General features: G+C 47.0%; 1 protein-coding gene across 1 annotated transcript; it reads right to left on the reverse strand.

Annotated features, from left to right (window-relative positions):
* Positions 1-390: 390 nt before the first annotated feature.
* LOC137532198 (mitochondrial amidoxime-reducing component 1-like) lies at positions 391-10,166 on the reverse strand. The gene is made up of 2 exons (XM_068252441.1): positions 10,017-10,166; positions 391-6,485 (listed from the first exon to the last, which is right to left on the reverse strand). Exon 2 carries the CDS (start codon positions 6,458-6,460, stop codon positions 5,453-5,455), a length of 1,008 nt encoding a protein of 335 aa, XP_068108542.1. The 5' UTR covers positions 6,461-6,485; positions 10,017-10,166; the 3' UTR covers positions 391-5,452.
* Between the last annotated feature and the right edge of the window lie 981 nt (positions 10,167-11,147).

Genomic DNA, 11,147 nt, shown 5'->3' on the forward strand with positions numbered 1-11,147 from the left:
TAGAAAAATTGAGTCTTATAGTCCAAAAGTTACAGTAAATTAGCACACAGCATTTTAAAATGTATATTTCCCAGGTCCCTCTGGTCTGGACTGGACCAGTGGATTTTAAAATGTGTCCAATTTCTAATAATTGTACCTATTCAGCGATGAATCCCAGTGACTGACGCTGCAGATGTTTTTGCCTCGTCAGAGGATGGGTGGAGCGATATTCAGCCTCCACTAGAGACCGTCATTGTAAGGCTAGTCATTACATGCTAATTCAGCCAATTAAAATTGACTATTGGCCCAGTAACAAGCTGCTGTATGTGCACTGGCACCCTCAGGTAACACAATCTTGTGCCGCGTCAGGATTGGGAGGGCAATGTTGGCAAATCAAACACAGAACAATGATTTTATTTCTAGTTTCCTGTTTTATTAGCAGCTGATGACATCATTAAAATTCCTGGTTACAATGTGTTTAAAATTGTTTTAAAGCCTCTAAAATTAATCTTAGAACAATTCCAGTTTACACAGAATAGAGTATCTTGTTGTGTAGTCAGAATAATGAATATTGTATTGCCAGACTCAAACCAGAGTAGCATAGATTGTGTAGCTCTAAGGACGGTTTATAAGCTAGATAAATGATCACATCTAATCAGATGTGCAATTGAGGCCAGCAACCAAAGCAATACACAGGCCACATCACAAACAGGGCTCTGTAGCAGCTAAATAACTTTTGTTAAATTGCATTTTACTACAGAAAAGTTTTCAAATAAGAGCGAAGACTGAATACACACAGCAACAGATTAACCTTAGCCAAAATCCTGTGCAAAAGTCTTATATAAAAACATGGCTGCTTGCTTTTTACAGCAAGTCTATCCAGAAAGGACTTAAACATAAGAGCTCTAGGGTGACTGTATCTGATCTCGGAGGACAGACTGGCGTGACTGTGCACAGCAGGTCAAAAATTGCCATGTATAGTGCTAACGTCCCTAATAAGATTGCTGTCCCCATTCGAGCAACATAAAAAGGGACAACAGATGAGACGCTAAGGCTGGGTGCACACATAACAATGTGAAAGGTCGCGATTTGTGTCAAGTGCATTTTTTGTGTGCATTTTTGGTGCGTTTCTGCTTCGTTTTTACTGCGTTTTGGTGTTTGCTGTAGCTTTTTATTTTTTTTTTACTGCAGATGCGTTTTTTCAAGAATTTTGCATGCGTTTTAATGCGTTTGTGTTTTGCATATACAAACCGCATATGTGTTTTGTATGTGTTTTTTATGCGTTTTTTGCTAATCACTAGGAAGACAACAGGAAGCAGAAATACATCCCAAAACAATAAAAATGCATATAAAAACACACGTAAAACACACGAAAAAGGCATACCATTGCGTTCCCATTGACTTTTATTATGTGCGTTTTTTAATACTATGCAACAAAACCTGCATTTTTAAAAACGCATGTTTGAAAACGCACATGCGTTTATATGTGTATTTTCCTGCGGCCCACAGACTTCCATTAGCGGCAAAAACAGCGTTTTCCTCAACGCCAGCGTTTCTGCTAAGTGTGCACCTGGCCTTATAGTTTAAAGCTGATACAAATTAGATGTTAGCTCTATGTAAATGTATGCAGCTTGGACCAGAATCAGCAGCTGCATTTGATTGGTCGCGTAGTAGCTACACAGCCGATGGTTTGATAAGGATTAATGCTATTCAAAACATATATAGTGCTGCTTATTACCACTGCTCCACTAATAAGCAGCCAGTGCAGTGCAATGCAGGGTCACCCTTATTTGAATCACATGCATTTTCCCCATAGCACATAGTGGAAGACGCATGTGATTCTGCTAAGTGTGACCCTGCTCTTAGGCATTTGAAGGTTAGTGTTAGGCACTAGGTGGGTTGGTACTAGTTTTAGGCACTTCAAGGAGTAGTTAGTGTTAAACAGGGTGGGGGCGGGGTAATCAGTAATGTAAATCCCGAATATGTTTTATAAGTGGCACTGCCCAGCTCCTGCGGCGCACTGCAATATGTACTTTATTCATCAGCTGAAGTATGCAGTGTGACCATATATTCTATACTCAGAATGTACAGCAAATGTTTAATGTTTAACTTATACTATGGCCAGCTGTGAATTTCTTCTAAGGTCTTTAAGTCAACATGGACTTTAGGATGAGCAATAGGAGCAGAGATGTGATGGAATGTAGCGTTGCACGCAGTGGCGTAGCAATAGGGGGTGCAGGGGTAGCGACCGCATCGGGGCCCTTGGGCCAGAGGGCCCCACCCTCAACCACAGTATCATCTCTCTATTGGTCCTATGCTGGTAATAATCACTTCTATAGGAGCTTTTATGAGTAGTAATTAACAAACTGCTCCCCATCCCCTTCTTGCACCTCTGACACTGTAGTTGCCATTGGCAGGGATTGCTATGTATAGAGTGCTTGGGGTTAATCAGTAACAAGCTGCTCCCCATTCCCTTCTTGCACCTCTGACACTGTAGTTGCCATTGGCAGGGATTGCTATGTATAGAGTGCTTGGGGGTAATCAGTAACAAGCTGCTCCCCATTCCCTTCTTGCACCTCTGACATTGTAGTTGCCATTGGCAGGTTTTGGTGTCCCGTATCAATTGTTATGTATTGAGTGCTTGGAGGGACCCCCATGTAAACCTTGCATCAGGACCAATTGCTCCTTAGCTACACCACTGGTTGCACGTATATTGGCCCATAAATGGTCTTTCAGATGTATAAAGTCTTGTTACCAACATATTTTCAGATATGGTGTGTGGCTGCCCAGCTGCAGACACGGGTCTCCTTTATATTTGGTCAAAATAAAATTCTTTAAAACAGTCTAAAATTTAGGCAGTGTTGGTCTTACATCTCCTGAAGAGCTAGGTCAGTTTTTTTTAACTAGAAAAATTATGTATTCACAATAAAAATTATGTATTCACAATAAAAGACAACACGTTTCGTGTGAACTTGCCCGATTCCTCAGGGCAATTTAGATCAGCAAGTGCCATGAAAGTTTTAAAGAGAACCCGAGGTGGAATATTGAAATCTTAATAGGACCCAGAAGCATTTCATGTGCACAATGGCATGCCTCTGTGTCTCTATTGTCGTAGTACTTCCTGGGTTGTGGCTTGGCTTTTGATTGGAAGAATCCAGCAGAGGTGGGGGGCGTGTCATAGAGGCAGCAATGTACAGGAGGCTGATTGATAAGCCTCAGGTAAACAGACGGCTAGCAACAAGCAGATTGTCACTAGCCTGGCAATATTTTTAGGGGCGCACAGCAGACCCGTGTGGGGGGGGGGGGGGGGCAGCGGCAGCAATGGAGAGACACAGAGGCATGTCATTGTGCACAGTGGTGGCTGGATGGTGTAATGGTTAAGGGCTCTGCCTCTGACACAGGAGACCAGGGTTCGAATCTCGGCTCTGCCTGTTCAGTAAGCCAGCACCTATTCAGCAGGAGACCTTTGGCAAGTCTCCCTAACACTGCTACTGCCTATAGAGCGCGTCCTAGTGGCTGCAGCTCTGGCGCTTTGAGTCCGCCAGGAGAAAAGCGCGATATAAATGTTATTTGTCTTGTCTTGTCTTGCACATGACATGCCTCTGGGTCCTATTAAGATTTAAATATTCCGCCTGAGGTTCTCTTTAAACAACATACCAAATTCTCTTTCCATTGTTATATATTTCTTTTCTCTTTTGATATTTAAATATCAAAGTCCATCATAGTTCCTTTTTCTTATTTATGAAAGTTCACATCTATAGGTGCAATAAGTTATGCAATCAAAGTAATACTGATTACCTATGAGGACGAATAACGGTGATGTACATATGAACTATACTATAGATATGAACTTTTATATAAATAAGAAATAGCAATTGATGGACATAGATCATTAACCCATAAGCTGCTTCAACAGAGTTACTTAGTTTGAGATAAGTGCACTGCACTCCTCAGTCGGCAAAACTCGTCGTACTGAAAATTCTTGGAATGCTTTGATCGCTCTCTACTGGCAGAAAATATTCTGCAGTACCTGAAAGCACTAAAAATCCTCTTATTGTCTCATACTGCCCTCTAGTGACAAGTGGCCATAACTACACATTACAGCAGTGCTAAGTATTAGCAGGGAAATGTAACAAAGAAATTTTTTTAAAAAAGTGCTACATTAAATTGGCCTGGAGCTCTTGCAAGCCTCTAAATTAATTGGCTGGTAAACGGTAAAAAAATTGTAAGAGGAAATGTATAACAATGGAAGGAGAAACTGGGTAATGGTTTAAAACCATCATGGCTGGTTTTTTTTATATGTGAGTTGTAGGCACTTGTTGATCTGAATATACCTGAGGAAGCAGACAAGTACCCACTAAACTCGTTTTTACCCACTGGCATTAAAATTACACCAACTTGTACCGATATCGCTCCATGAGGCTCCTGGTCTCTTAAGCTGGCCACTAATGGTCCAATTTCTAGCGAAAAATCGTTCGAGCGATCAGAAATTCTGATCGGACGAAAAATCGTTCACTACACCATCAACTAACCAATCATTTCTTCCTATCTATCACGACCACCAAGAAAATCCAAATTTTCGTTCGACGAAAATTCATTCGGGCGACATTTTTTTCACTCGTTCATAATCGATTGTGTCCACCAATGGAGATTATTTACAACCAATCCGATCAGAATTTCTGATCGCTCGAACGATTTTTCGCTAGAAATTGGACCGTTAGTGGCCAGCTTTAGATGAACCTGGAGTTCTGATGGTAACCACAGAACGTTCCATCACAACCAATCTTTCCTATGAAGGTAAGGGTGAGGACCGGTCAGTGTTAGTCAGCTTCCCTAAAGCATCAGGTGATACCAGAACTCGATCACACCATGTGACAGACATACCGCCTTCTGTTCTTGCATGAGACCTCTGCCGCTTCGTGGGCAGCCTGGTATATCCGCTGATGTCAAAACTGTCTCTGAAGCTCCATTCACCAGACTTGTGCTTGTGTTGAAAATACATAAAGACTTTGAGTAGCAATGTCCTCCAAGCTAGGTCAGTTATTGTAATTCATTTTGAAATACCATTCTTTCAAATATATTTTAATTCGTCAAATCGAGTATTTCATCAAATCAGTCCAAGTTCCGAGGAAGTAAACAGAGCTGTCTATACAGCCTGTCCAAGATATTTTCTCACCATAGAAGGGAGGGGACATCTGTAGGACTCCTCACTAGTTCACTAATGATAAAACACAGGTGATTGGTAAATGATCAGACACACTGGAAGCATTCACTTCTCAAGGTACCTCCAGATGTCTAAAGAGCCTTGGCTGAGCACCAGTGAAGTAGAGGAAGCTGACAGCAAGGGAACAGCCAAGCAATGCTAAAATTGCTATAATATATACTTTATCTATGAAGTATTTGATTTATTGATCTCAGATATTGGTGACTGGGTTGCGTTAATCCATAACCTTTTAATGTCAATTGATCATGTTTAACCGTGGCGGACCCGGATGTACACTGGATCTCCCACTTTTAGTTTTCCAGTTCGCTCTACACCGTAGTATTGGCCAAAGAGTGGCGAGTTCTTATTCTGGGAAGGATCCATCCGGAAGCTCCTCAGGGTGTCTAGAGGTTCCTTGCGGCTCATAACGCCTGTATCTGGATCCACTGTAGTCAGGAGGCAACGGCCACAGGACATGACCCTCTTCAGCACGGTGGTGCCCACTTTCACATCTTCCCAGCCATCCTCGGCAAAGGCCTGGCATCCTGACACCACAATGCAGGGCCTAAAATTTCCCAGAGTGACTGGTTTCTCTAAGTGTTTATTCAGCTCCTCCAGGGAGGTCTCGGAAAGAAGCATAACTGGACTGGCATCTGGATAGGCAATCACATCTTTGTCTCTGAAAAATTTCTCTTTGTCTTTGGCCAGGCGAGGTTTCATAACCCCAGGCTCAAAGTGTACCAAACGGTAAGGCTTAGTACTCTGGAGAAAGGAAGTCAGCCACTTGGACACCTCATCTCCACAGTCTCTTCCTTGGATATCAAATCCAAAGACTCGGCAGTCCCTTATGTTGTTGGTCTTTGGCTGAGACACAGGGACCACTATTTTCTCCATCCCAGGAGCCTCAAGACAGAGGGAGTCACCTAGTCCAGTCACCGATATAAGAACAATTTGTGGCTCCTGCCTGCCGGTCACCATCTGACCTTCCTCGGTCACCACAAGCCAGTGACGGTCTTCCAGTTCTCCATGTCTCAAGCCAAGCTCAAGGCATTCAGCCTCCGGGACCGAGACAGGACGGCAGGACTTAATGGGATATATGAGAAGCTGCGACACTGTGCCTACTTGCTGCATCTCCCAGCGATTCCTCCTCCACCACATCCAGGAGGCGATGGCTGTGACGCCCAGGCCAGCTGCACAGAGCAAGGTTACACGATGGTATGGAAGGTCCTGCACAGCTTCAGACAGGCCTCCGACAAAGGAACGTAGAGAACTTGCCATGGTCAATGAGAATTTCTGTTCAAAACTGTAAAGAGAGAAATCAAAACATAATATTATTATTATTATTATTAAAGAGAAATTCAGAATAATTAGATTAGGGGAAGGAACACACACACACTTCATTGCTGTAAATCTGAAATCAGTGGCCCAACAGGCAGTGCCTACATAGGTAGCCAAAGCCCCCTCTAAGTATGGGTAGCCAGATGCAGCAATGAGGGAGAAGTCAGGACCCCATGCATGCAGTAATGAGGGAGGAGTCTGGACCCCATGCAATAATGAGGGAGGAGTCTGGACCCCAGGCAGTAATGAGGGAGGAGTCAGGACCCCACGCAGTAATGAGGAAGGAGTCAGGACCCCATGCAGTAATGAGGAAGGAGTCAGGACCCCATGCAGTAATGAGGAAGGAGTCAAAACCGCATGCAGTAATGAGGAAGGAGTCAGGACCCCATGCATGCAGTAATGAGGGAGGAGTCAGGACCCCACACAGTAATGAGGGAGGAGTCAGGACCCCTCGCTGTAATGAGGAAGGAGTCAGGACCCCATGCAGTAATGAGGGAGGGGTCATGACCCCATGCAATAATGGAGGGGTCAGGACCCCATGCAGTAATGAGGGAGGAGTTAGGTCCCCATGCAGTAATAAGGAAGGAGTCAGGTCCCCATGCATGCAGTAATGAGGAATGAATCAGGACCCTGTGCAGTAATGAGGGAGGAGTCAGGACCCTGTGCAGTAATGAGGGTGGAGTCAGGACCCTGTGCAGCAATGAGGAAGGAGTCATGACCCTGTGCAGTAACGAGGAAGCAGTCAGGACCCCATGCATGCAGTAATAAAGAAGGAATCAGGACCCCATGCATGCAGGAAGCAGTCAGGATCCCATGCATGCAGTAATGAAGAAGGAGTCAGGACCCCATGCATGCAGTATAGAGGAAGGAGTCAGGACCCCATGCAGTAATGTGGAAGAAGTCAGGACCCCATGCAGTAATGAGGAGGAAGGAGTCAGGACCCCATGCATACAGTAATGAGGAAGGAGTCAGGACCCCATGCATGCAGGAAGGAGTCAGGACCCCATGCATGCAGTAATGAGGAAGGAGTCAGGACTGCATACATGCAGTAATGAGGAAGGAGTCAGGACCCCATGCATGCAGTAATGAGGAAGGAGTCAGGACCCCATGCAGTAATGAGGAGGAAGGAGTCAGGACCCCATGCATACAGTAATGAGGGAGAAGTCAGGACCCCATGCATACAGTAATGAGGAAGGAGTCAGGACCCCATGCATGCAGTAATGAGGAAGGAGTCAGGACCCCATGCAGTAATGAGGATGAAGTTTGGACCCCATGCATGCAGTAATGAGGAAGGAGTCAGGACCCCATGCATGCAGCAATGAGGAAGGAGTCGGGACCCCATGCATGTAGTAATGAGGAAGGAGTCAGGACCCCATACATGCAGTAATGAGGGAGGAGTCAGGACCCCATGCATGCAGTAATGAGGAAGGAGTAAGGACCCCATGCATGCAGTAATGAGGATGAAGTTTGGACCCCATGAATGCAGTAATGAGGAAGGAGTCAGTACTCCATGCAGCAATGAGGAAGGAGTCGGGACCCCATGCATGTAGTAATGAGGAAGGAGTCAGGACCCCATGCATGCAGTAATGAGGAAGGAGTCAGGACTCCATGCATGCAGCAATGAGGAAGGAGTCAGGACCCCATGCATGCAGTAATGAGAAAGGAGCCAGGACCCCATGCATGCAGCAATGAAGGAGTCCGGACCACATGCAACAATGAGGTAGGAGTCAGGATCCCATGCATGTAGTAATGAGGAAGGAGTCAGGACTCCATGCATGCAGTAATGAGGAAGGAGTCAGGACCCCATGCATGCAGTAATGAGGAAGGAGTCAGGACCCCATGCAGTAATGAGGAAGGAGTCAAGACCCCATGCAGTAATGAGGAAGGAGTCAGGACCCCATGTAGCAATGAGGAAGGAGTCAAGACCCCATGCATGCAGCAATGAGGAAGGAGTCAGGACCCCATGCATGCAGTAATGAGGAAGGAGTCAGGACTCCATGAATGTACTAATGAGGAAGGAGTCAGGACCCCATGCATGCAGCAATGAGGAAGGAGGCAGGACTAAATGCATGCAGTAATGAGGAAGGAGTCAGGACTCCATGCATGCAGCAATGAGGAAGGAGTTAGGACCCCATGCATACAGTAATGAGGAAGGAGTCAGGACCCCATGCATGCAGTAATGAGGAAGGAGTCAGGACCCCATGCATGCAGTAATGAGGAAGGAGTCAGGACCCCATGCATACAGTAATGAGGAAGGAGTCAAGACCCCATGCATGCAGCAATGAGGAAGGAGTCAGGACCCCATGCATGCAGCAATGAGGGAGAAGTCAGGACCCCATGCATTCATTAATGAGGAAGGAGTCAGGACCCCATGCATGCAGCAATGAGGAAGGAGTCAGGACCCCATGCATGCAGCAATGAGGAAGGAGTCAGGACCCCATGCATGCAGTAATGAGGGAGGAGTCAGGACTCCATGCATGCAGCAATGAGGAAGGAGCCAGGACCCCATGCATGCAGCAATGAGGAAGGAGTCAGGACCCCATGCATGCAGCAATGAGGGAGAAGTCAGGACCCCATGCATGCAGTAATGAGGAAGGAGTCAGGACCCCATGCATGCAGCAATGAGGAAGGAGTCAGGACCCCATGCATGCAGCAATGAGGAAGGAGTCAGGACCCCATGCATGCAGCAATGAGGAAGGAGTCAGGACCCCATGCATGCAGCAATGAGGAAGGAGTCAGGACCCCATGCATGCAGCAATGAGGAAGGAGTCAGGACCCCATGCATGCAGTAATGAGGAAGGAGTCAGGACCCCATGCATGCAGCAATGAGGAAGGAGTCAGGAACCCATGCATGCAGCAATGAGGAAGGAGTCAGGACCCCATGCATGCAGCAATGAGGAAGGAGTCAGGACCCCATGCATGCAGCAATGAGGAAGGAGTCAGGACCCCATGCATGCAGTAATGAGGAAGGAGTCAGGACCCCATGCATGCAATAATGAGGAAGGAGTCAGGACCCCATGCATGCAGCAATGAGGAAGGAGTCAGGACCCCATGCATGCAGCAATGAGGTAGGAGTCAGGACCCCATGCATGCAGCAATGAGGAAGGAGTCAGGACCCCATGCATGCAGCAATGAGGAAGGAGTCAGGACCCCATGCATGCAGCAATGAGGAAGGAGTCAGGACCCCATGCATGCAGTAATGAGGAAGGAGTCAGGACCCCATGCATGCAGCAATGAGGAAGGAGTCAGGACCCCATGCATGCAGTAATGAGGGAGGAGTCAGGAACCCATGCATGCAGCAATGAGGAAGGAGTCAGGACCCCATGCATGCAGCAATGAGGAAGGAGTCAGGACCCCATGCATGCAGCAATGAGGAAGGAGTCAGGACCCCATGCATGCAGTAATGAGGATGGAGTCAGGACCCCATGCATGCAGTAATGAGAAAGCAGTCAGGACCCCATGCATGCAGCAATGAGGAAGGAAGGGGAGATCTCACCGTTCTGTTGCTGCAAAGTTCTGCACAATTTGCACTCTGGAATCCACAGCGATGTCTCCTCAGCAGAGGCCAGGGAGGGAGAGGGAGGTGTCCCAGCCTGACTCCTATTCATGCTCCAGCTGCAGGCGGGGACAGAGCAGAGTTCACATAGCGCAGTCATGTGTGCCAGGCTGTCTGCCAGCTGAAGAGAACCTGTCCTCCATCATCAACCACTACTAACCCTGCAGTTCTGCTAATGTAACACAATAAACAGTATAATGTTGCACAAAACTATTTCCAGAGTTAATAATGCTCTCTGAGTCCAGCCACAGAAGAGCGTCCTGATGGTGCTGTAACTGCAAATACATTTTACAGGGTGAAGCCTGCTCCACCTTCTCCATTTAGGATCAGTGCAGGAGGCGGGTAACTCAAATCCCAAGAAGCCAACACAGAAGTGAGGTCCCGCATGATGGTTCAATCAAAATTGCAAGCCTTTATTTAATAGCGTAAAATCAACAAACGTGTTTGCTAACATGTTTCAGACACACAATGACTAAGGGCTCTTGTACACTACATGCGATTCCCATTTTGACACAATTTTACATGCGATTGCGATTTGCACCAGGTGGGGTGACCCCGGCCGCCCTGAGTGCTGAGGGAGGGGGGCACTGTAATGGAGGGGAGAGTCAGCAGCGGGGAGGGCAGCCCGACCTCTCCCTCCCTTCCTCTCCCCGGGCCGCCCTCTGTGCTCCCCCCTGTGACTGCAGAGTTAGCGCAGGGAAGCGCTGTAAGTAGTGACTCACCTCCCTGGTTCCAATCGCCGCTCACTTGCCGCTGGTCTCCTCCTCTGCATAGACGCTTATACACACTAGCAGCATGTGTATAAGTCCAGCGGCAAGTGAGCGGCGATTGAAACCAGGGAGGTGAGTTACTGACTATTTACAGCGCTTCCCTGCGCTAACTCTGCAGTCGGAGGGGGAGCACGGAGGACGGCCCGGGGAGAGGAAGGGAGGGAGAGGTAAGGCTGCCCTCCCTACGGCTGACTGCCCTCTCCATTATGGCACCTACCTACCTAACCTATACTAGGGGGCAGCTCCTTATCCAACCTATACTGGGAGCACCTACCTAATCTAGCCTCTACTGGAGGGCACC

The sequence above is a fragment of the Hyperolius riggenbachi genome, chromosome 1, assembly GCF_040937935.1.
Source record: "Hyperolius riggenbachi isolate aHypRig1 chromosome 1, aHypRig1.pri, whole genome shotgun sequence".
Taxonomy (NCBI): Eukaryota; Metazoa; Chordata; class Amphibia; order Anura; family Hyperoliidae; genus Hyperolius; species Hyperolius riggenbachi.

Coding starts and splice junctions, on each gene's coding strand:
- LOC137532198 (XM_068252441.1), bottom strand. CDS start 6,460: ATGGCAAGTTCTCTACGTTCCTTTGTCGGAGGCCTGTCTGAAGCTGTG.